Source organism: Pleurodeles waltl, chromosome 6 (assembly GCF_031143425.1).
Source record: "Pleurodeles waltl isolate 20211129_DDA chromosome 6, aPleWal1.hap1.20221129, whole genome shotgun sequence".
Taxonomy (NCBI): domain Eukaryota; kingdom Metazoa; phylum Chordata; class Amphibia; order Caudata; family Salamandridae; genus Pleurodeles; species Pleurodeles waltl.
This window is the reverse complement of record NC_090445.1, coordinates 1,214,777,599-1,214,804,786: the sequence shown is the minus strand read 5'-3', so window position 1 is coordinate 1,214,804,786 and position 27,188 is coordinate 1,214,777,599. Positions and strand designations below refer to the sequence as shown.

General features: G+C 42.4%; 1 protein-coding gene across 1 annotated transcript in view; it reads right to left on the bottom strand.

Annotated features, from left to right (window-relative positions):
- The window catches only part of SUPV3L1 (Suv3 like RNA helicase), a 1,188,002-nt gene that overhangs the window by 705,113 nt on the left and 455,701 nt on the right, over positions 1-27,188 (bottom strand). The window contains exon 10 of the mRNA XM_069240523.1: positions 22,753-22,846. Coding sequence (XP_069096624.1) covers positions 22,753-22,846 — 94 coding nt within the window. The remainder of the gene's footprint in view (positions 1-22,752; positions 22,847-27,188) is intronic.

Sequence of the window (27,188 nt, the reverse complement as noted above, 5' to 3'; positions counted from 1 at the left end):
GACAGCCGCTATGCTTTTGGAGTGGCTCATGATTTTGGTTTGCTTTGGAAGGAGAGAGGCTTTCTCACATCCCACGGGATGCAGATAATGCACGGAGAATTAGTGCATAACCTCTTGACTGCATTAACATATCCAAAGAAACTAGCTATTGTGAAATGTAGTGCACACAAGAAAGTGACCGATAAGATAGAGCAAGGTAATGCTCTTGCGGACCGCGTAGCACGTGAGACTGCGATGCAGCAAAGTACTACTTCTATGTATGTAGTGAAGTAACAAGCTGAACGTTGGCATAATGCTAGACAAGACGTATTAGATATACAGAAATCTGCTTCTGTGAAAGAACGTGAGCAATGGTCTGAAGATGGAGAATTGGATGATGAGGGCAGTTGGCGGAATAAGCAGATGGATAAATGGAAATTGCCTATAGCTTTTGTACAACCTATGGTTCAGATGGCACATGGGCTGGCACATGTTGGAGCTTCAACAATAACAAAGTTGCTTACGCAAGTTTGGGAGCATCCAGAAATTTCCAGTACAGCTAAGAGAGTAGTACAGTCTTGTTTGATCTGTTTACAATACAATCCTGGAAAAGGGACAAGTACTCCTGCTGGAGGGTTTGCTACACCAACTGCACCTTTTGAAGTTCTACAAATATATTATATTCAGCATGAACGCTACAACATTTAAAGTATGTCTTGGTGGTGGTATGTGCCTTCAGTAAATGGATAGAGGCGTGCCCCACAAAGGATAATACTGCCATTACCACAGCGAAGGTGCTTTTGAAATAATTTTTCCCTAGGTTTGGTGTTTGCAGACTTTTATGGAATGATAACGGACCTCATTTTGTTGGGGAAGTTATTAAGTAAGTCCTGAAAGGATTAGGGATCAAACAGAAGTTCCATGCGGTTTTCCACCCACAATCAGCAGGGTTGGTGGAAAGGTATAATGCTACTTTGAAGCTGAAGTTAGCGAAGATACATGCTTCCACATCCTTAACTTGGCCGGATGCATTACCGTTGGCATTATTGTCTATTAGGTCAGTGCCACACTCTCGACTCGGCCTTAGCCCATATGAAGTGGTTTTCGGGAGGCCAATGAATATTTGGGGAGTTCCTAAGCCAAATTCTGTATATGATGTACCTTGTGTCCTGATGAATGATTATTTGGCACAGTTAACCGACAATTTGGTTTCTATTCATCAACAGGTTCGAGAAGCACTTCCTGACAGATCTACAGGTGAAGGCCATGAACTCCGACCTGGTGACCAGGGGATGATTAAGTCCTTTGAAAGATCAAGCAGCTTGGAACCAAGGTGGCGAGGCCCAGAACAGGTGCTCCTTGCGACAAGGACAGCAGTTCGAGTGACGAACCGAAATAATTTGGTCCATAGTACTCACTGCAAGAGAGTGCTACCTACCTTGGTGGAACCTGCTGTGCTGACCGATCATCGAGAGATTTTGACTACGGAGAAAGGCCGTGCTATATCACCTGACGAATCTGCAGAGGTCTTCCCGGACCATACGACTTCTGGAGTGTTGTGATATAATTTGAGACCGAGGAAAGAATCTGAAATTTTTTGGGAAAAAACTGGTTGAGCTACCGCCCTGGGTTAGTGAAACGTAGAGCCAATGTGGCAAGGGGGGGGAATCAGCCATGCATTAGAATAGTGACACCCGTCTTGGCCCGTGGTGAAGAAATCAGCAGCTGCCCAGGGATAAGAGCTCCAACGATTGTTTTTAATTCATTTCTGAAAGGGTCGATTATCACTGTTGCTAAAATGAATAACAAACTGATCATTAGTACTATGGGGTTTGTTGTTGTTTTGGTGATTATAGCAATAATCACTTGGTTTGTTGAAAAGAAGGCTCCTGCTCGTGAGTTTTTTGTTGCCATCACTCCAGTACCAGAGGATCACTATTCCTTTACGCTTCCCTATCAGGAGCAGAAGCACCGTCAATCGTACTTCAATAATACTTTCATTCAGATGTTGCATCATACTCATAATGCTACAAATACTACTAACTGTTGGGTATGTGGAATGATACCTGCGCATCAAAAGAAAGAAGGAACACCTTTCATTCCTCTTCCTTTTTCACACAATGGTTCTTGTCAAGCTTGGTACACGCTTTTGTTTGCATCTTGAAAACATACAGAGGGCGGACTTCTTTTTCGCCTTAATAAAGTATGCTACCAATACAAAGATGGGTATCCCCAAGCCAAAGGAACTAAATGGGAATGGGAAGAGTATCAACCAGACAATGTTTCAATACCATATGTCTTCACAAATATAAGAGACTCTGACAAGAAAGAACAATTTGTGATTTCTGTTACAAAAACTAAAGCAGATTTATGTATACGTGGCATTGGGCGAATTCCAGTAGGGATAAGCGATTGTACCTTGATTTTAACTATTGAGGGTGTAAATAATAGTAGTTTTACAGCTTCACATAATACATATTTTGTTTGTGATAACTATGGATATTACCAACTACCTGTTGGGTGGTCAGGTGTGTGTTATGTATCTTTTCTAATACCCCCTGTGTTTTTGGCCCCTGCATCATATCACCGAGATTTTAAACTGTTCAATGACATTGTTAAAAATAGATATAAAAGGGCAATAAGTACAAATGAGGTAGACCAAACGGATACTAGCCTGCAACAATATGTTGATTTTAATTTAGGGTTATTCCCCTTTGTGGTTGCTGCGTTAAACAGTAGGAAAGTGAGACGATTGACTCGGGTTGTGGAAGCTGTTACCAATCAGGCAGTTCTGGCACTTGGGAATATTACTGAGGCGCTCCAAATTGCGAGGACTGTAGCGCTCCAAAATCGTATAGTACTAGATGTGATATTAGCTGACCAAGGTGGTGCATGTCGCATCATCGGTAGTAGTTGCTGTATTTTTATTCCTGATTACTAACCTTCAGTATATGATGCAATATCTAAATTGCATAAAATTGCTACAGAAATCCACACAGACTGGTACTTGGACTTTTTCTGGATGGTTTTGGGCTCTTGTTTCCGCCTGGGGCTGGAAACTACCGACTATCCTGTGTGTAATGATTGCAATATTTTTCACATGCTGTATCTGTATTCAGTGTGGTCCAATTTTCTGCTCCATGTGTATTGCTGCTTGTATGCCTACCAAAAGAAATATTACAGAAATGAAAGCACAACATATGTTAGATAAGGAAATAGCTGAAATGATGAGCATAAATATACAAGATGAATATTTAGATTATCCTAGAAAGACGAATGTCTTCAGCTAATGCTGAAAAGGTCGTCTGTTGTAGTTTAGCAGCGATTAGATTAAGCATTAGCAGAAGACATCTTGTATTTAGTAACTATTGTGAACATTTCGCGGAATCCATTTTGTATTCATGGCAGCCATTTTCTCTGCCACATGCTGCCATGTGCTCACCATGTGCTCTGTCCTACCTTTCTGTTAACTACTCTTGAAAATCTGCCTAGTGACAAGTTATATTTAGCATCTCCCACTTTCACACATGCTCAGTAAGGTCTGCAGCTGTTAGTCCTTGAAAACTGTTAGCTCCTCCTACCTGTTGACTGTGCACTTCCACATGACCTTACATGTATGCTAGTCTTGCTTCTATAATTGTACCACCTCCTTTTAGCCCCTGCGTGGGTATAAAAGGACCATGCTCTCTCAGTTCAGTGTGCTACTTCAAACATTACCGAAGGGTGCTGTTTGAACTGTAGTACCACCTCATGAGGTTTAATAAACTTTGTCTTTTATTTCAGTTTCTGTGCCAACTTCTTCCTACATGGTCTGAGGACTTTGTGCAGAGAAAGGTGAACCCTTGCACTAGTAGGCCTTGCTGAGGCTTACTTCAACAAAGTGTGTTGCCCACAAAACTGGGAACGACATGGTTATATTGGGAAATAGTTATGCAATACATTGTGCTCTAGAACATGTGACAATTAATTCAAAAGAGCAAGAACAAATATAATGTGAAACTGTTAATGACAATGTGAACGACAATGCAAATGTTAATTTAAACCGTTTCTTGTTAATTCAAGTTCAGACACTGTATGCGCTAAAAGAGCTCCAGGCTGAGGAACCAGAAGATGAGAAAATAAAATGGGACACAGATGATTGTACAAAGAACCATGATTTATGGGCTACAGCTGAAAAACCATATATTCTGCCCAATTCAATTATATTTCCCATGTCTAGGCAAATTTAGGGTCCAGCTCATATTAATCAAAATTCATAGGCTAGGCTTTGTAAAATAAAAAATATTGATACAACCCACACTTTAGATTTGTAACTGAAGATTTGTGCCAACTGTGTTACTTGACAGCAGAACAATGCATGGAAGACCACTTTATTGACAATGAGTCACATAGGCAAGACACAAGACTCATTTAATGGGATTCAGTTAGACTTCGTGGAGATGTCTGTTGCCAATGGCTTTAGGTACATTGTTGTAATTGTGTGTTTATTTTCTAGGTGGATTGAACCATACCCAACTAGCCAAGCTGACTGCGTGGCAGTAGTCAAATGAATTAATCCCTATATTTGGTTTGCCAAATTATTTAGAAAGAGTAAAGTGATGAAGCTTGTGAACAACCCTGCAAATTAAACAGAATTTCTTTTGTAGTTACATACCAGAAATGTCAGGAGTTGTAGAAAAAATAAATGGCCTACTGAAATCCAAGTTGGTGAAAGAATGTGCCTCGACATCACTGACACTGCCTGACACATTTCTACTCATGTTAATGAACTTCAGAAACACACCAGATCAAAAGACAGGATTCTCTGCATGAAGGTTTAAGGGGAGTTCCATGAGGGTGTTTGCATTCTTTTAGCTGCATTAGTGTCTATAATGGATGATGTACTGAATTACTGCTAGTCAATTTGATGTTGTGCTCTCTCTCTCTAATCAGGTCAACTTGGCAACACCTTCACTAAAAAGAGGAACTGTGTCACACACCCCAGCCTGAAGTTTGGGCTGTTGTTAAGAAGCACGCTTGAAGGTCTTGCCTGGAGCCAAAATGAAAAGGCCCCTACCAGGCCAGCCTTGTGACAAACACTGCTGTAAAATATTCCAGATTGCTATAGCAGATCCACCCATCTCACACAAAAAGAGTGAACGCTGCAGCTGAAGTGGTGTCAAAACCACTGATTCAGTGTCAAGCTCGCCCCATCGGGGTGGTGAATTTCTAGATCAAGAACAACTACTCAAGAAAATAAACATCAAAGAGTGACATGGAAAATGCAAGTTTCTTGAACCCCCAGAGAAAAACAGTTTGCTGTGGAAAGAGACAATCAAGCTGTTCTTCACCGAAACGTGAACCAGGTAGCAGGTGAAGAGTAAGATACAGCAGTAGCTATAAGTGAACCTGAAGATGAGAATGTGCATCAATCAAGGAGATAACTGGCCTGAACCTGTGAGAAGAAGAAAGAGTGCACAAGGAAGTCCAAAGACCAGACAATTAGAGAAGAACCAGAGCAGGAGGAAAAATACTGATTACATAAAAGTGAACAGCCAGAAATTAAGAAGGCAACAGGCATAAGAGTGCCAAATAAATGCATTCAGCTCATGAATGGTCCTATTTAGCCAATGTTGAATCGGACGTGAAAGTTTATTACTTGCCAAATTGGCAATTAGTTTTTGAAGAAAAACCACCATGAACAAAAAAAGGAGAGAGATCTTTTCCTTTTGGATTATCGAGATATTTTGAAGCTGACCGGGTTTTTTTTTTTTCCTCAGACCTACAATAAACAAACTGCATATTCATAGAAGTTGAATTTAAATTTCAAAATTGGTGGATACATTTTGATTTTTGTTTTAAAATGTTTCCATAGAAGACTAACAGCAACTAGTAAGCAAAAATGCTGCTCAAGACTATGCATATGTTTGTTCATTTTGATAATATTTCTATTGTCTATGGTTTAACCAGTAGGGTATGATTTACTTACAACAAGAGTAACAAGGTAACCACTACATATCGTAGTATAGCAGACAAAGTTGATGCACAGAGATGGGTTTTTATGTAATTTCAAGGAAAATATTTACTCAAATTTATTGTCTTCTAACTTCTGCGTAGGAGTGGATAACTTAATTGGTGCTTCCTTTGACTTATTCATTACCATGCAGTGTTCTTGTTAATGTTTTCCATGCCCAAGAATTCCTAACACCTTATCTTATGAACTGCAAAGTGTCTTTGGAATCTCTTCCTGATACTGAAGAATTAAAGCTTATTTCCGAAAATTGGAGACTCGTTATGTATCCTATTTTAGAGTTTGATACGGCTAAAAACAAGCTTGTGTGTAAGTTGAGTGATGTGGAGTGTGAATTTAAAAAGTAATATATTGAGAGAAAAATGAGAATTAACAGAACTTGGGAAAAAAAAAATAGACTGAGCTGCAAGAGAAGGCTGAAGAGAAATTTAGATATTCAAGAGTGGATCCTTAATAGTGGAGCAAAAAAAAAAGAGGCAATGTGCATAGGGTATGAAAAATCTCAGAATGATTAATAAGAAGAATTTTTGGTAGGAGTGCTTCCAATGTGAGCTATGTAGTCGACAATGCACTTTTGAATGGGGAAGAACCAATTTTGAGAGGAATTTATTATGTCTGGGGTACAACAGTCTATTTTAACCTCCCATATAATTGGGTGGAAAGCAGCTTATGTGAATGAGATGAGAAAGCAGTGATATGAATCCTAACAAAAAGTCGATTTGGACAAATATTGATGGATGTATTTTGTGTTTTGATTCCTCCTGTTGTGGCTATGAATGGTGTGAAAAAGATGTTGTCTAGGTGGGGGCATAAAGGCTTGTGTTTATGATGAAATGAAAGCTTTGGATTGTTTAAGAAGCAAGAGGAAAAAGATGATAGAGGCTGTACTGAAATTATTGGGTATTTGTGAAGACTGACTAATAATCAAAGGGGCCATTTGATAAAGATGTTTTCTAATTAAATATTGTTTATCATGTGTACTGAACATTTTGCAAATAAAACTAGAACACCGCACTTTACAAATTGTAATTTTCTGTGCAAGGACAAACTAAGACTGACTCCATCTTGAATCTCAACGAGGCTAGGATGTGAGTTTTTATTTCTACTCACAACGCATGTAGAAAAATGTGCACGAATGGAACACCGTTGACATGCTGTTCTGAAGAAAGCTTTCCTTACAATTTACAACTGGTCAAGTTTTTTTCCTGCTTGTGTTTCTGTAAGCCAGCTCATTAATAGGCTTGATATTGTTTTCAATGGACCTAAACTAGTACTGTTGTATCAACTGACATAGGACCAAATAGGGAGTAACTGTTATTTTATTTGGTTAGATATTGTTACATAATGCTTTATCAGGATTGGTTGATTCCTGAAATATTGAATTTGTTTTATCAGGACTAGGTGGCTTTTGCTGTGTTTTTGCCATAAAGGAACCACTCTAATTTGCCCTGACATTTTGAGGTCAGACCCTTGCTTAAGACTTCGAATATTTTTACTCTGAGACTTTGATTCATTTTAGACTCTTGCTGCACTCGACTGCCTTATTCTAACTGCCTATATTATATACCTATACTTATCATTCATTATGCCTAACCATTATTTTTGCCTTCTGTACTGCACTTTGTAAATTTAATAAGCCTTAATAAACCTTCATGGTGTCTACCGTTTAGTGGTTTTAAGCCTGCCTGAGCCTGGAGACTTATTATTTGGCTCTGATGATTTATTTGCTACCTAATGTTCTTAAGAACACATCACCTCATATGTTTTAGAGGACAACACTGTCCCTATCCTGCATAGGTGCTATACTTAAGCATTGGCAAAAGCAAAAGGCTGGCTGCCAATGCCAGAACTATTGGCTGTGCAAACGTTTGCTTTTTATATATCCTATAGCTATCTACTTTTTCTAGCATATAATAATCTTTGATGTTCTCATATACTATTACCTGGGTGCCTGTAACATAACTAACTAAATCTAACTCTTCCTTCAAGCTAGATCATAAGAGCTTCACAAGTCTTTCCGTGGGTTTAAAAGGATTAAAGATGCTCCAAATTTTCCTTAAAACACATCTCCTGTTGTCTTTCTCTGCTGTCACAAAGTTGAACTAAGGGTACTCGCAGACAAATTGTCATGTGAAAATCTTCCAAACTTCAGTTATATATCTACTACATGCCGGAAGTCAATCCATCTCTCACCCCTTTCTACCTATCTAAACCAAGTACGTAGTGAAGAGTGATAGGACATAATTTCAGATAATATGTATACCAATACTTATCTGGTTGATTTAGACAGCAGGAAATAATCTATCCTTGATCTAGCATAAAAGAGTCTACTATAAATAAAACACAGGTACTCTGGTGCATATTATGCTCCAGTATTTACAAAGTTGAATTCCTGTGTATGCCCTACAAGTTTTCCTCTTGTTCATCTTATTCCGTCTATAATAAAGGTTCTTACACTTAGAATGTCGACTGCCATAAATCTAAGGTATATTAAAGCTTTCTTCCACAACAAACATTGCTAAAAAACAATCCTGATACAAAATAAAATCTGCTAGGGAGAACTGGCCATCCTTTGTTGCTCCATAATATAGGACAGCTGTAGAACATTATCTGAGCTGATTGTGGATTCTTATTCTGTAACTGCAGGCATGATAGTATGGAGTACTTGTTTGTATTTTTAAGCAATTTAAGGGTGCAAGTACAAGAAGAGTAAGTTGAATTCAAGTCCAGACTGATGCATTAGCAGTGCTATGTACCTCCTTACAGTGGTTTAACAATTAGTGGTGGACCACAGGCAGGCTTACAAAAACATTAACAAAAAGTTAAATGATGCACTGCACAAATGCCCAAAATGTATTATATTAAGATAGCCTGGTACCTGAAGGAACACTTTAATGGCCCTGCATTTCTCCCTTACAAATGCGCACATACATACATCACTAAAACATGTGAGATTTGAATTACTCTGTTATAACAGAAGGCCTTGTGCATGACTCTCAAAAGTTGGGCCACCAAGTCCAGTCTGGTTTTACGATCTTCACTATGATTTGTACTAAAGTGTAACCCCCATACGCAGACGATGTCATCCTTACTCTGGCGGAGCCGATGACCTCACTACCGGTGCTAATGGGCGCGTTAGAGGAGTTTGGACGGGTCTCGGGGTTCCGAATGAACATGCTTAAATCGCAGGCTATGGGCAAGTTTATCAGCACAGAACATGAAAGGGCCCTGGGTTCCCAATTCCGCTTTACATGAACTTCCTTGGGTCTTCCGTACTTGGGGATCGAGCTGGGCTCTACAGTCGCCCGCACAGCAAAATTTAACTATGCAAAACTAACCCAGGAGGTGCAACGCGATCTAGATACGTGGGGAAACTTAAATTGTCTTGGTTGGGCAGGGTTGCAGCAGTGATGACCACCCTACCATGTATACTTTATTTGTTTCAGGCGCTCCCTCTGGAGCCCCCACCGCGAACGATAGCAACTCTCCAGTTGGCTATTCTGAGATTCATATGGGAAAGGAAAGCGGCGCGGTTACCGCAGCAGGTCCTGTGTTGCCCTAAGAAGGAGGGGGGTTGGCGGTTCCATGCCTCCTCCGATACTTCCAAGCAGCACAGCTGCGTTACCTCTTGGAATGGAGCCGACCGTCTTCTGAGAAGCATTGGTGTTTTATGGACCAGGCAATGGTTGGCTCTCACATATGGAAGGAACCCTGGCTCAAACATCGGCACAGGGCGCAGGGGGTTGTATATATCCCTGGTTACGAAGGTCTCGATGAGAGTGTGGGACCGGGTAGCCGGTAGGGTGGGTTTGACGACTTTCCCATCCCCAATGACTCCCCTGGGAGCGTACCCAGATTTTGGTCCGGGCCTACAGACTGAAGCATTGTGTCGGTGGTATGAGGGGGATTGCAAAAGGGTGGGATATCTCTTCGATGAGCAAGGGGTTATTCCCTTTGATCAGCTGAGGGAGCTATATGGCCTAACTGAGGCTGACAGGATGATGTACTACCAAATAAGACACTGGGCCCTGCTTCCAGCCAATAGGGGGTTGGTAGATAGACCGTTAACACCATTTGAAAAGTGGATTCAAATGAAAAAGGGCGATAAGCGCGTGGTTTCTGAGCTCTATGCCCTCTTGCGGGGGGAGGGCCGTCCACCCAAGACTAAGGGTCAATTGAGATGGGAAAAGGAACTGGGGAGGGAGCTATCAGAGGATGAGTGGGAGAGTATTTTTTTTTTATAGGGCGCACCACACATCTTACAACGCAGCAGGTACAGAGACAGCCCATAAGGTAGCCTCCTCCTGGTATTACACCCCAATTAGGATCCATGCTTGGGATCACGACAAAACTAGTCTTTGCTGGAGGGAGTGCGGGGGAGGGGGCATGCTTGTGCATTTACTGTGGCATTGCCCCAAATTACACCGGCATTGGAAGGACATAATAGACACTGTGGACATGGCTTTTGACACTCAGATCCCTAGATTTCCTGCGTATACTCTGTTGGGCCTCCCCAACCCTCTCACCTTTCCCCTGCGATCATTGAAGGGACGGCAGATGGCTATAGCTTTGAATGCTGCAGTACAGCTGTTGCTATCTGTGTGGGGGACCGAGCAGATTCCGACGATGACCTCATGGCTGCACAGGCTTTGGTTTATCCTCGCTATGGAAAAGCTCACCCTGACCTCTCAGCAGCGGAGCGGGGACTTTAAAAAACTTTGGCAACCATTCTTACGTATTTTATCCGGGGAATTTTCAGAGCTGACATGTCCAATGTACTTGAGGGTCCTGAATCTGACTTGAATAAGTGGTAGAGTACCTTCAAGGAGATGTACATATAGGTTCAGATTTATATGGTAATAAAGCCTGATATTGTTTTATTATAGTTCTGGTGGCCAGCAGTGGGGAAACATAGTTGTTTCAGAAGTTTTATAATTTTTTCTTTTATTGTTTCACATGGAGTAAGCTAACAGCGGACCTTTTGGCAACATTGTGATGTAATGCATATGCGATGTTTTATCATTGAAAACTCAATAAACAGATTTGATCCATAAAGTGTAACCCCCAAGTAGGAGTCTCAGGCTCTGAGGTGGTTCCAGGCATGTGGGGGTATCAGTGCAGTATAGTTTGTGCCCCCTCAAACACTCAAGTTATCTTGGTGGAAAGTGGGAGACACCTAATCTCATCCTTGTAGAAAGATTGCAATGGTTTCTACTGCTACTGTCACATGTTTCCTTTCCACTGCAGGCAGGTAATTGGGCAACCAGAGAATTCTAGCTCACTCTATGACAATCTATAATCGACTCTTGCCATTTCCAACCAACCTGACCTGGTCTGCCAACCTAGAAAAGCCCAGCATGTAAAAGGATAAATATCAAGATGACATTCTCCTGTCTGGAGCTATTTATCAAATTGTAAAGAAATTTAGCAGTTTCACAGGCCCAGACTTTCAGTCAATGTTCCTAAAAAAGCAATAAATATTCTCCTCTCTGTCCAAAGGTTCTTTACATTGTTGAACTTTGAGACTAGTGTAGAAAATATGTTTGCCAGGGACCAGGTCTTTGGTAATCACTCTCTTCCTTAATGGTTAAGAACAAGCCATGGAAGCCTTCCTGCTCTGACCTTATCACACACAATGGGGGATGAACAGCTCAGCAAGGTGAGGAACATTTCCTGGATGGAAAGAAGGCCCACACTAGTCCATTTGGCTAGAGTTATGTGGGAAGGAGAGCACCATCTAAGAACTTCAAGATTGTTTCAGCACAAGGAGCCTGCATATTCATAAAGCAACCAAAGAATGACTAAAAATCACCAGACGTCAAGGAGGTGTTATAGACATCCAGTGGGAGCCAGCACGATCCTTAATCTTTTCATAGCTCTGCCACTTAGGGTACTCAGCCACTCTAGCGTTTATTTATTTACTGCGACCCTCAATGAAAAATAATAAAAACACTGAGCTCTTAACTAGTAACAATCAAAACAATGTCCAACTGACACTGGCTAACAGCCGTTTCAAAGGGAAACAAATGCATTAAACAAAAGGCACTGGCATTCTAATTACTTATGTGGACATGGGTGGGAATCTTGATTCTTCCTGTCTAACAAGAGTTTGCTTGTTTTTTTGCCATATTTATGGTGGGAACTCAGCCACAGGGTTTAAACCCAGGAGTTCTAAACTTTTGCAACCAGAGCCCTACAAACTGTAGGTCAGAAGATAGTCAGATCATAAACAGCTGATTTTTGGTTTTAAATGTTTCCACAGAAGACGAACAGCAACTAGCAAGCAAAAATGCTGCTCAAGACTATACATAGTTTTGTTCATTTTGATAATAATATTTCAATCGTCTTTGATTTCACCAGTGGGGGATGATTTACTTACAATCGAGAGTAACAAGGTAACCACTACATATCGTATAGTATAGCAGACAAAGTTAATGCATAGAGATGGGTTTTTATGTCATTTCAGGGAAAATATTTACTCAAATTTTTTGTCTGAATGTACAAGTATTATGAAAGTTGGTAATTGTTATATTTATACATTTCTTCTAACTTCTGTGTAGGAGTGGATAACTTAATTGCAGCCTCCTTTGACTTATTCTTTACCATGCAGTGTTCTGGTTCATTTTTTCCATGTCCAAGAATTCCTAACACCTTATCTTATGAACTGCAAAGTGTCTTTGGAATCACTTCAACATGTCATAAAGTGTTAAAAGATGCAACAATAGAGAACAGTCCATTTTGGACCTTCCTGATGCATTTTGTGAGTCTGTGTGTCAATGATTTCAATAAAAAATACAAAAGTACAGCAAGTTTCCTCAGGACACACTACAAGTCGTGCTTAGAGTTATTGCAAGAACCAAGCAAGACTGCAAGCAACAAATGGTGGATTCCTGGACTTAAAGAACTGCGAAGAGAGGAGACCAAGTCCAGAAGTCGCAGAAGATTCCAGGAAGGACAGGAGCCCGTACCAACCTAGAAGATGGTGCAAGAGAGGATTCTCCGGTTTGAAGAAATCTGCAGAAGAGCACCAAAGAAGATGGCTGTGGGTTCCTGCGTGATGCAAAGGATGTCCCACGTGCAGCTGTTGGAAGCAGGCGAGTTGTAGCTGGATTCATCCAACAAGCCTTGGTACAAGCAATGTCACCGATTGCGTTAAAATGGCGCTACCTGCACCCAGGCGGGACCTGGGGGCCTCAACTCAGACTGAGGAGGCAGAGGGGGCTACCAACACCGGAGGGAACCCACAGATGACCAGGCAGCACCCACGGAGGTCACAGGACACCAGGATGAAGAAGGTGTAAATTGCGGTTACTACAGCACTACAAAAGAAGGTCCCACGCCGCCAGAGAACAACGCAGCGAGTTGAGCGTAGCTGGATAGAGTGCTGGGGACCTGGGCCAGGCTGTGCACGAAGGTTTCTTGCAAGTAGTGCACAGAGGCCTCAGGAGGTGAAGATGACGCGTGCACAGGTGTACTGTTGCAAACGGGGAACGCAAGCTCTTACCTCCTCCAAATTTGGACAGCGGGACCTTAGGGCAGTCTGTGTCGAAGGGGTCCACCACCTGTGAGTCCAAGAGAACCGATCATCGTCTTAGAAGGTGCCTGCTGGAGGAGGTAAGTGACTCTGTCACTCTACAGGAGATTTCTTTGGTCCTTCTGGTGCAGGGTGAAGACAGGGAGTCCCCAGAGCGTGCACACCGTGGAAACTGTTGCAGTTGCTGGCTGGAGCTGAAGTTGCAGAGTCAAAGTAGCGCTTCTGGATACTTTGTTGCAGTTACAGCGGTTGCTGGAGCAGTTTGCGGTTGATCCGAGGTCAGAGGATGAAGTAGTAGTTGCAGAGGATTTCTGGAGGAGCCTTGCGGAAACACCCAGAGGAGAGACCCTAAATAGCCCTGAGAGGGGGAGGGCCCAGCTCAGGCAGAGGAAGGCAGAAAAAGCGATTTCCTGTGGGAGAGGGAGGTAACACCCTCTCCCTCGGAAACAGGTGTTACATGGCTTGGGAGGGGTAACCTCCCCAAGCCACGTGTATGCTTTGAAGGGCACATTTGGTGCCCTGCTTGCACAAACCAGTCTGCACCAGCCCAGGGTCCCCTGGTCCCTGCTCTGGTGCAAAATGGACAACGGAAAGGGGAGTGAGCACTCCCCTGTCCATCACTACCCCAGGGGTGGTGCCCAGAGCTCCATCAGATGACCACTAGATTCTGCCATCTTGAATCCAAGGTGGGCAGAGGCCCCTGTGAGCATCCAAGAGGCCAGGTCAGGCAGGTGACTTCACAGCCCCCTCCTGATAGGTGGGCACCTTGCCAGGTGACCAATTCACCTTCCTGGGCTATTTAGGGTGTCTGTCTCGGGGGGTCCTCAGTTTTGACATGCAAGAATCCAGCAGGATTCCTCTGCAACGTTTACTTCATCTTCTGGCCAATGGAACTGTAAATTGACCCTACAGGAACCGACAATCTGCAACTTCAGTGACAACTCCGCTCTGCAACATTGTTTCTCTGGCTACTTCCAGCAACTGCAACATTTCCCCAGCTGTACATCCTCTGAGGGCGATGAGTCCTCAGCCTGCACAAGAAGTAGGAAGGAAGCTCCCTTGGAGTGAAGGCACCAACCAACCAAGCAAGGCATACGCAGGCACTAACTGCAACAATGGCCAACTGCGTTGATCGTCTCTCCTCCGGAGCTCCGTGGATCTTGCATCACAGGTGGTGGTCTGGAGTGGTCCCCTTGGTCCTCTCTACCAGCTGTCCAACTTGGGAGACTGCAAGCCCTTGCCTCACTTTGCAGGACCATACCACTGTGCACCGCAACTCTTGCAGCTACCAAGGCTTGTTTGTTCCTCGTCCAAGTGACCTTCAGGCTCTGTGCAGCCCCGGCATCCAGCACTCCCTCCTGCAAAGCACAGTCGCCTGCCTGCTGCTCCAGTGACGTGGGACTCCTTCAGATGTGATGAGTGGGCCTCACCGCGACTCCTGTGCCTGCTGCCAGTGGGTTGTCTGTGGGGGCTGCCTCCTCTTCTTGTGACTCTCCCAGCTGCTGAGGGTCACCCCAGCCTCCCCTCCTTGGGTTGAGTCCCTTGGACCTTGTTGGTCCTCTTCAAGCTTGCAAACTCTTCTTCGTCGATTCTTGCATTTGCCTAGGGTTGTTGACGGTTTTCCAGCACCACTAACTGCATTCTCTGCTGCCCACGTGGGACACCACTTGCATCATTTCTGGAACTCATCTTCGGCGCCTAGGTTGCGCTGCTGACTTTCTTCGTCCACCATCGACCTGGTCCTGCATCCACAGAAGGGTGGGCAGTGGCTTCTGCCACAACCAGACACTCAATCTCGAACTGGACTTGGTCCCATTCCTTTGCAGGTCCTCTTCTGTCAGGATCCACCTTTGGTTTCTTACAGTCGTGTCTGGGTCTTGCACAATCGTTTTCCAAAAGTCCTCCTGTAAGGTTTGAGGAAAACCAAGTACTTAACTCTCCTCTGCTGTTCGCTGGGGGGCACCCTGGTACTTACCTTTTGGGGCTCCTGTTTCCTATAGCTCCCTTCTCCCAATTTCACATCCTTAGGTAGGGGACTGCCTTTCACATTCCACTTTTTAGTATATGGTGTGGCCATACCCTAGGGCCCTCACTATTTGCTATTGCTTATACCAATGCCTTTTGCTTTCTATGCTATTTACTGATTGCTAATGTGTATATAATAGTGTTTTTACTTACCTCCTGTGGGGGGTTTCCTATACAGTATTTTAGTATTTGTGTTACTATAATGAAGTATCTTTATTCTTGTAGCACTTTGTGGTTCTTTCATGTGTTTAAGTGCTGTGTGACTGTAGTGATATTGCATAAGCTTTGCATGTCTCCTAGATAAGTCTTGGCTGTTCATCCACAGCTACCGCTAGAGAGCCCTGGCTTCCTAGACACTGCCTACACTTCACTAACAGCGGATACTACGAGCTGGTATAAGGTGATAACACCATAGGTGCTCACCACACACCTGGCCAGCTTCCTACATTAATTACCAATACTCATGATCGCATTATGATGACTTTTTCCTATCCTGGATTAGTGAGCAAGTAATATATGAGTTGGGGTGGACAATGGTGAGCTAGTGGTATCAGTCAGCAGAGAAAGTAGGAATGGTTTTGGTATTTATGTCCCTAACAATTGTGGAGGTTTAGAGGGTCTTGAGTGTATCAGACAGTATGGTGAAGATGTGTTGATTTATGTCTGAGGACTGGATTACGACATTCAAATTTTCATACAGATTGAACTTTTCAGGTTGCAGTAGCCTGTGATGTCACATTTTTCCCATAGGTGATTGTAATACTCTTAGGGTCTGATGTACTAAACATTTTTATTGTCCCAAACCTTCTGAACCGCAGCTTTAGGCCACAAAATGTTTCCAACAATGCACAAAGAGCATTTTAGGAGTCTATACATTTCTACCCAGTCTTTCTGACTCAACACTAAATTGCTAAGTGGAAGGGGCGTGTTGTGGTGTCCCTTCCAAACAGTGTTTTGGCATGAGATGAATGAAGGATAATTAATCTAATTCCAGTCGTAAACCACTGAAAATGTACCAACCCGCAAATTAGGGTGGTAACCCATCAGCTAAAGAGAAGGGGCCCGCTTTTCCCTGGTGACAAAAGGTTGAGGTTAAGTAGACAGCCATTGGTGTCATTAACATTTTACTTCGGCCCACAACAGCATACAAAATCGGGCAAAGGGCCAGTCAACTTCATCTATTGACTGACTTCATGGTGAGTGGCGCCATTCTGTCTTTTCACAAGGAGAGCATTCTCACACAAAGTAGTTCCATTCCTTGTCGGGACGTACTATAACCTGTGCTTTTTGATAATAAAAATGCATTTTAGTTTGCCTTACTGCGAGTGTTGCAAGTTAAAAGATTTTTTGTTCTTCTATTTTCCACTTTTAACTTTGGAGAAGTGCTTCACCATGCAGACTGTCCCAAACCAACGTTTTTTCCTTTTATTGAGCCAACTGTATTTTCTTTTTTCCCTTCTGCTGTACATTCTCATTTGCGCAGAACTGCATTACATTGCATTGCATTCTCACTTATATCACACACACAGGATTCTCAGCGTGTCAGCATTTTTAGAAGTAACTCTGAATTATACCTACCACACAATATGTCAGGAAGAAAGATTTAGACACTAATCAGAAATGGCATCTTGTTGGATGAGTTTTGCCCAGGCCCTAACTCAAAAGGAGGAGCAGTCTCATGCAGGGTCTGATTTTGAGACAGCATCTGAGGGAAAGGATCATGCATCAGAATCTGATTAACGACTTGTCCTCCAGTGATTCTGAAGAACATGGCCATGGCAGTTGTGATATTCCTTCACAAGCTCAATCTGTGCAGCTAAGAGACAGCAGCAATGTAGCTCAATCCGAAATGCCAGGACGTACTAGCCATGCACAGGGACAGTGTTCACTTGGCAGTCCCCCTATTAGAAGTCACCCACAAACTCCCCCATTTTCTGCAGATGTAGGATGTAAAGTCAATAGTGACTACTTCATCTTTTTCCGAATTACGCCTTCCTTACAAAAACCGTACAGTAAGCAAATTTCTGTGCCCAAAAGTTTCAGACGGTTCATGGAAGAACTCTGGAGCCTCATTCTAGGGCACACTGGTGGATTCTAACTTTACTTGGGAATTAAAAAGTAATGCTGGGCCTTGTACTTACCATGGGACTAGTGCACAAACCAACACTACTGTCTTACTGATTTACATGTACGGTTTGGGCAACATCCAGCTCCACATCGGTCAAAAGCTGTTTTTTTTTTTTATTCTGCAGCTTACTGCTACATTTCACTGATCACTCTGAAGCATTGCCCAGGAACCACCCATATCATTACATTTTGGTCAAAATCTGGACTGTTAAGGAGCTTGTGTAATCAAAATTTCATAAACGTTATAACTTTATGTGGACAACTTCTTTACAGGAGTCCAGCTGTTCAGCAAGATGTACAAACTGGCACTGTGGCATTTGGTACAGTTCAAATTCAATGCTATCGATTCCTCCAAGAACCTGCTTCTATAAAGCTGCAAAAAAGGACAAGAAAATGTGTTGTAAAGAACTGTGTGGTCAAATTCTCTGTCAGGCAGCAAGTATATGAGCTCACTGTAATTTACAAGAGCACTGTCCGGCAACGGTTTGGGGTCTGTTGCCAGACGTTCACAAACCTAACTTTGTACTTGATTACAACAAGTACATGGATGGAATGGATAAAAATGACCTGGTACTTCAACCATATACTGCGAATCCTAAAACTCTTACACAGTATAAGAAGTTGGTTAACCACCTGAACCAACTGGCAACATATAACGCATATGTTGTTGATCACTAGACGACCATGGGAAGACTGAAGAACTTCTGTCCTTCTTTAACTTTCATTTGGGGTTATTGAAAGTCTTACTGCTGTAGAAGCAGTAGTCTTTACTTCATCATTTGTGGAGGACGTTGCAAGGCTACAGCATCGGCACTTTGCTGATACACTCAGGCAACAGAGAAAAACAGTAATCCATACCCCTGAGGCAGAGCCCGTTTTCTGCAAAGAAAGTCACAAGAAACTTGATATTACTGTCTGCACTGCCCATCTCAGCTTGGTCTATGTTTTCATGCTTGCTTCACTTTTTACCACATAAAGTGAAGTTAATGGAAAATTACTAACATGGAGCAGTCAGATTAATAATTAGTATGCAACTTTAAATGGTACATACCTTCCATGGCTCATTATTTGGCTAGCAGCCTTTCAAATTGTTCCATTTAATTAAGAAAATATTTGGTACTTCTCAACCAAAGAAGTACCCTAACCCAAGACCGTTTTACTTCGTAGGTTAGATCTGATACACTATATTTACTGGCTCCCCTAAACAATTAGGCCATTGTTCTTGCTGATGGCCTACTTGCCACCTTCGTCCTCCTTCAAAACTGTGGCGGGTGTTCCTTCTGCCATATTAAAGGTGCATTGAAATAAATGTACAGCACATAATGGTCAATGGGACATCCGCAACGTTTTGACAAAGTACCCTATGCACCAAACCCTAAGGCATTATTCTTTCTAGAAGTACTTTATAGGGAACTAAGGAGTCTGCCTCAGCTTGTTTACCGCACTTTTCAAATGTGTCTAAGGACTGAACCACGGGACATCCTTGGACTCCTCCCCACAAATGTACTCCAGCACAGTGGGAATAGCTGGAATTAGAGCAGTGAGTGCACTAAAGGCACATAAGACACGTCTTCCTGAGCCTAAACAGGCTGCTATGGAGAGGCATTAGTAAATGTGCACTTCGCACCTGTGAGTTGTTATCTAGGAATCCAAGTAAGAAAGAGACATCAAAGCTTAGCCTAGGTATGTTTTCATAAGATTCTTGTGTAGGCAGATAGTCAAAGTAGGAGTGACCCAAAGATCAGTGAGCACTCCACTATTTATATAGATCATGCTTGAGGCCTGCTTGCTACTTTTATACTCCATCAAACCTGGTGGATGTTCTGGTCTCCATATTACAAGAGCATGACAATCAATGCACCGCAAATAACAGTGGATGGGAGATGAGTCACATTTTTACAGAATACTGTCCACCAAACTCTAAAGCCTTTAGTTTTTCTAGAAGAGCTCTTTAGGGAACAGGTGAGTCTGCCCCAGCTTTTTTAACCCAGTTTTTAAATGTACTTATGCTAACACAGTCTGTTGCACGGGGCAACAAAGATATCCTCTGACACACCAGCTTACTACTAAAGAAAGGAAAAAGTTGAATTTAGTGAAAAAAAAAATGTGCAAAAGACATATAAAACACCAGTCTTTCTGAGCCTAGGCAGTTGCCACAGGGAGGCGTTAGTAAAGGTGCACCAGGCACCCACTCTGCAATAGTCAGGACTCTGATCATAGCTGCATGTCTCTGTCTTCATTCAAAGCTCAGCCTAAGCTTGATTTCATAGGCATCTTGTGCAAGTATAATGTAGATGGTCAAAGATGATACACAAATCACTGTACTCAATACTACTCTGTTTGACGTTTTCAGAAATGTATAGCTTTCCGGGTTTATTGTTGAGTTCACACCTGTTTCCATAACAAACTACCAGTAGGTAGAATCCGCAAAGAGAAAAATTCGAGTAGCACTTTAAAAAGTGCAAAAAACCGTGGTAAAAAAGTGGGTTTTTCTGTTTTTTTTTTTTTTTTTTACAACTCTGCTTATTCCAAATAGCTGGAGAGATGGTGATCCTAACAGCAAACCTTTCGTTGATGCCATTTTTAATAAAAAAAGATAAATAACATTCACTTTGTTCAGGGGAATAGGCAAACCTTGAGTGAATATTTAGTATCCCTAACATGTGGAAAATAAGCGACACAAAATTGGGCAGATCATCTTTTATGGAGAAAAAAAAAGTTATGAAGGCCTACGCACGGAGAGCCCCACGCATAAAAATATGGCTTAGCGTGGGAGGCCTTAGCAGCTAAGAGATCACTGACAGAATATCAGAAATAAAATACTGTGTGGACAGATTATTGCGTCAAAAATATAGAGAACAACAATATCAAGAAAGTAAGTGCAAATAGGTAAGTATAAATTTACGATTCTTAACTCAGCATCTAGGTACCTTGAAGATATATTTTCCGTCAAGGCACATATATGACGTTATATATAGTAACATTTTGCTTATCTATAGACATTTACCGTCATTATATTTTTGCCCTCAATATAATTGACACAATATATTGTCCCACAATATTTTTGTTTCTAATATTCTGTCTTAACATCCAGCTAAAGCTTAAGCATTGTATAAGAAATGGGCAGACAAGTTTCAACAACCATTGTTTGAGTGGGGAGAATGGAAAGAGCACACTGGAAGTCTGGATGAAAACGGCTTCCTGTATTTTGAAGGGCTGGGTGGGTTCCACTATCACAGCAGTCATAGGCTTTTCTTTGTAGTTTAGGCTTGAGGTCCATTGACAGGCTTTGAACAACGGATATCAGTCCATGTGAACACTGTCTCGCAAAGCTGGCAGGCAGAGTCTTAATGGGAAAAAGTCAATATATCGGGGGCTATCTCTGTCCCTTTGGTACTTTGTACAGACTTAAAACTGACCCCTGCCTTTCATTGATTTGAAGCTTAATGGAGACAAAGAGAGGAAAAAACAGAACGCTTCAAAGCAAAAGTATTTCTACTTCAGTCACATACGATTTTCACTTCTCATCTTAGTGCTCTCTAAAGGAAATATTTTTCAAGGATTTCTCCCACAAAACCTTGAAATAAAGAGATCGCAGGAAAAGCATGACTAAGTTAATGTGTACTCACAAATAAGAAAATGCAACAGTCTAACTTCTTTTGTCGAACTTAATAAATCACTGACTTCGGAGTTTAATAAATGGCTCACAAACTGAGGCATTGCTGTATTTATTTTAATAACGTCTGTGGTTGAGGACCATACCAAAAAGGATCTATTCAAAGCATATGAACCTATTCACCATCTAAAGCCAGAATAACTTACCTACTATGCACACTTCAAGAAAGTAGGCTGGTCCTTGCTCACTAATGAAGATTATTGAGATTAATATTTGAAAACACTTAACATGGACAGAAGTAAGAAAAAGAGCAAACTCATTAAGAAATACTTGAGCGCAAGTCTCTTGTTGTTTTCTACAAATGCCATGGATTTGAAAGGGAATTCGGGTTTAAGGTTGGCTAAATAAATTGGTGAAATGCAAAATGGGAAGTATACTGCAGCGCACTTGAATTCAACTCCTCTAGAATGTTCTGCTTCAAATCCTGCACAATGCAACACACAACCTTCTGTCAATTGCTGTCAGTGTATCAAATTACCGTCAGCTGAGCCCATATGTTTTGTGCAGGAAGAACAACAAAAAATAGCTATAACCCTAGGGTGTTCCAGCAAATCGGACTGGCTTTGAAAATTTAACCAATTAGAATTGATTCTGCACCGAGAACAATCTACTTGGCCACAAGAAGGTAAATCCTAGTGGTGGAAATATAAGACACTATCCTTGATCAGTTTACAATCCACAAAGACCACATACGTTTTCAAACAGAATTAGAGTATATGGGCCAAAGAGCCTATAACAGGAATCCATCCCTGTTTTCTTACACAAGAAAGTTGCCTACGTCCCCAAAATGATGAACCAACTCTGGATTACACTTCCACATGCCACAGACGTAGAAACATCAAGTTTCACTACCCCTATCATTATGTTATATTTCAATGTTCTGGAAATCTTCAAGAGAAGTAATTCATATTTCACTAGGTAAAAGCCTTGAGATCAAAGTCTCTCGTGTCAGGGCCCAAAGCAACAGGACTGCAGATACATGTCTTTCATTCTCATTGTGGTTTGAGAAAATAACTGTGATGGTGAAGACCAATATACTAAAGCCCCTTCAAACACACAAGCAACCTCTGAGACAGTTGTGAAGCCGTGGAATGCTTCACTAGTGAATAGACTTTGATTTGAACACATTTAGATAACGAGAAGTATGTAAAGGCTCAGCTCAGGACAGATGAGGATGGGAATTGGGAGATATGTAGAAGCAAAACTGTGGTTACATGTTATGGAGGTGGCACAGAGTTTTTCCAAACCTTCTTTGGGTCATAATCAATAGACAAACTATTTTACTGAGGAACTCAATTAACTGAATTCAATAACTAGCAATGATATGATAAAATTCAAAGAAATTCTATTGATACATGACTAATGCAACGCAGGATTTAAACATATATTAGACATACTTACAAATTAAGCCCCATTCCTATAGCATCTGTTGCAACTAGAATTTTACATGGATCATCAGGATCATTAAATTTCTTGGCCTGAGACAGTTTTGTTCCTACAAAAGAAGTATTTAAAACAAAGTTCATTAAATGTTTCCAAGGCAGTTTTTCATATTCACATTTAAGACGATTTGTTGACATGTTAAAACTGCATGCCTTCAAACCTACATAGACGTTGAGATTGTGTAACTTGGAGGTGAGTTTTCAAATTATTAGAGAGGACAAATTAATGGGGTTTTCCCAAAAGTATCATAGTAAGCCTAGCAGAATACTGGCCCTCTAATGCATACCAATATGGATCACTTACAAATGTTGAAATTACACTAACTATAACACTAGTTTAAATTGATTATACATTGGATATCATTTTGGTAACTCGATTTTTGCACTTTCTGCACAATGCAATAGCAAATGAAGCCTCTATTTCCTAAGGCAAGATCATTTCTAGATATACAGAAAGGAGAACCAAATGGGAGCACAGCTAAACCACTCCACTTGGTATTACTGAAATCCATATTACTAACGTGCTTCTCTGGTGCATTTCAGGTGAAGTGCTAATATGACTCAAAAAGCCATTCATGTGCCAGGGGAATACATAATGTCAGGGGAAAACTCTGAGAAGGACTAATCGAATGGAATATGAGATGAGTTTCATACGTACTGCAGGTCTATCTTGAAATCGACCCCAAATTCTTGGATTTACTTACCACCCCATCTATAAATTTCTCCCTGCAAGGACCCTTCACCTGTGCGAGCATTCCCAAGCATGGTTTGCAATACAGCAGTAAACTGCAGTGGTATTAGGAGAGATGAAAAAACAAGAAATGTTTCTTGGGATCTGTATCTGTGGCTGAGGCCCCTTAACCTAGCCCGCTCAATCAAGCTCCTTCAGAAACAAATCCAAATATATAGAGCACTGCCTACAATCTTCAAAACTCTGTAGAATTGGGCATCAGAACTGACTCCTCACATCCCAGCTTTAAAAAGACACCAGAAAAGAATGATACTCACAAATGCAACAATAGATATAACCCAGAAGGAGAGACTGGCCAGGAGAGATGTCCATTTGTTACCAGTGAGGGGAACTCATGAGGAAGGCGAAGATCCAAAGGGAGTGTGCCCGGAGAGACCTGTTTCGTGGAAGGTTCTTTCTGCCTATCTGACAATGACTGTCAGAAATCTAAAAGCAGGTAAATCATGAAATTTAGCTGGCTTCCAGAGACAAGAGACACAAAGGTGTGGGGTCTGCTGAAACTGCTCAATTACGCCTAAGAAACAAGAAACTATTGACTAGGCTACACTATAGAAACAGGGATTAAAAGTCAAAGAACTACAACTGAGGCAAATTCCCTAGAAAGATGGAGTCTTAACTGTAACAGAGAGAAGGGCGATTATCAGGAAGGGAAATGGTTAAAATGCCTCAATGATACAACGTAGCATTCAGCAACCGTGTTGTTATACATGTTAAACTGTATAGTATTACATTTTGTTATGAGATTAAAAAGTACTTTCTGTTTTATAAAGATAAGCAGTGGGGCGGACATTACTTTACTGCATCTGTTGGTTGACTTTTGAGTTCTGAGCTCTTGCCCCCACAACACCTCCGAGAGAAGTGTCTGACTGGTCAACCTAGCTAACCTGAGAGTTAAGTGCAGAAACAGTTGTTCTTGGAACAATATGAAGAACCATATAAGGATGGACGCCAGGACACCAGTGGCAAACCATTTCAATCCCCACAGTGGGAGCCCTGTCTGCCTTGTAGTTCGCCGAACAGGGTTTGACATCAGCACAATGTTTATTATTTTTGGATGGCTTTGTTATACAAAGGATCAAAAAAGCTAACAAGCACTAAGGATGACCACACCTCCAAGCCCTCTACTACTATGATTTCTGCTCTGTCTTTAAAGTGCATAGCACTGAGTGCACAGCACTTCACCAGGCCTGCAGCTCCAATACAAGAGACTTCTTGTCCAAGCATATCTCAGTATTCCTGTTCCACACAGCCCTAAGGCACACCTCCAGTCGCAGTTAAGCAGTATTCACCACTCAGCTTTCCAAATGTACACTGATTATGGCGACCCTGGAGAGAAGACGACTCTAGGAAACAGAGCCACTTCAGAGGGTGCTGCAAACCTGAGTGTTGCTATCGGCAGTGTGAGAGGAATGAGACTCTGATATTAAATGTATGTTATCTGAAATCGCATATAAAGGAAAAACCCATCAATGAACGGTCACTGAACCTGTAACCGAGGCCCACCAGTTTTTTAGGCCCATGCTCTGCCCCAGTGCTGTAGCAAAGCACAAATGAGTGGGCAATACTAAGCTCCAAAGATTGTGCATCATGGATTCTTCGTAGATGTTTTCCCATACTGCATTTACATGGGAAAGTAGAACCAGAGGTATACAATTTTAAATGTTTTCGTGAAAATAACACCACAAAGTGCCAACTGAGGATATCTGGTCGCAGCAGAGATGCATTGGTTCTTTTAAGGGTTGTGGCACACATCACAGAAGGTGCATCAGTTCCACTAGTTCCACAGAGACTGGCAGAGTGCCTTAAGCCCAAACTTCCAAGGGTCCAGGACCTGGGTGGCACCACTGGGCAGGGTAGAATCACAAATGGCAGAGTCCAGGTGCAAGTTGTTCGTAGCCTGTTGTGTCCCTGAGGCTTCAGATCGGGAGGGCAGCCAACTACTCATTGGAGTCACTCTGGGTTTAAGAGATGAAGGTCCAGTCCTTCTCACCCAAGCAAGAAGGCAGCAGGTCAGCACAACAAGACAGCAGTTCTTTCACACCAGAAGCCCAGAAGGGTAGCAGATCTTTCAGTAGCACAGGAGTCCTTCTTCCTGGCAGAGTATCCACATTCCCTGAAGTGTACGTAAGTGGTGGTGTCTGAGGTCCAGTATATATACACCCAGTTGTGCCTTTGGAGTGGGGAGTAGCTTCTAGAGGCATGCCTCTGAAGTGCACAGAATCCCTGTCTTCCTGGCACCAGACTAACTACAAGGGGTATGCAGCCCTTTGTGTGAAGACAAGACACAGTCTACTCAACTTTAAGTGGGGCTGGGTTCAACTCCTACTTCTCATCCTACCAGTGATGGCCCATTCAGTCACCATAAAACTTCCCACTGAGTTTGTCTGGCTAGGAGGACTGGTTAGCAGTGGTAAAGTATGCAGAGTTCTAAGGGCTCAAAAACAGGAGGTCTGAAGTAAAAAAGTTAGGGGAAAAGCATGCCAAGGATGCCAGGATTAACACATGATTCCCCCACCCTCCAGCTGAAAGTGAGAGTTCTCTTCACTAAGGCAGAAGAACCCTGAGAGGCCATTCACATTTGAGTAGTCTGTTCCAGGACAGTGTTCCACCGTAAAGCCTATTCCCTGTAGGGAGGAGGACCACCTCAACCATTTGAGATTTTTACCTATCATCTGCATTAGATATCTGAGGGGTCTGCAGTCTGTCTTAACCCTGAAAGTGAGCACCAAACAAGTGTGGCCTCAGCTTCTTCTGTGCAGAGACTTTTACAAAGGCTTTCATCTTTGTTGAACTTTACCTTTGTTCCCAGGAAAGTAACCTCCTACTGATGAAGGCTACAAGTTGATCCAGGATGATTTTGTTTAGCTGTGACAGCACAGTCCCTGTGCCACACTTTGATACTTTCGTCTGGACAATAAACTCCTCGGAGAAGTCAGGGGCCTAGAGCCCATGGTGCAGTGCGCATGGCCCCTCCTTCAGGGTGTCAAAAGTGTTCTGGCACACCTCTGTCCAGGCCACCTGGCGTCTCTGCTTCTTGGACTTCAGCTCTGTCAAGGGTGCATCAATGATTCCATACCACCAGACAAAACTCCTGTTGTAGACAATGAAGCCTAAGAAGGCTATGACCTCTTTCTGGGGCGTGGGGAGTTTCCAAGCCAGAATGGATTCAATCTTCGTCGGGAGGGCTTTGCCCTGCTTCCTCCCACCTGGTGACCCAAATAGACTACCGAACACTGCCCTATCTGGCACTTACTGGCCTTGATGAAGAGCCTGAAGTACTTCCCAAAAGTGACACGGGTGAGCCTTCCAGCTAGAATTCAGGACCGCAATGTCTAGATAGGCGGCACTGAAGTTCTCCAGCCTGGCTAGGATCTGGATGACCAACCTCTGGAAGGTGGCAGGGCATTCTTTAACCCAAAGGGCATCACTCAGAACTGGAAGTGCCCTTGTGGGGTAGAGAAGGCAGACCTCTGTTTGACCTCCTCGGTCAAGTTAATCTGTCAGTACTCAGACATTAATTCAAATGTGTTGAAGAACTTGGCAGCTCTCAACTGATCTATGAGCTACCAATTCAGGGAATGGGGTGTGCATCAGTTTTAGTGACTACATTGAGCCCCCAGTAATCCACACAGAACCTAACTTCT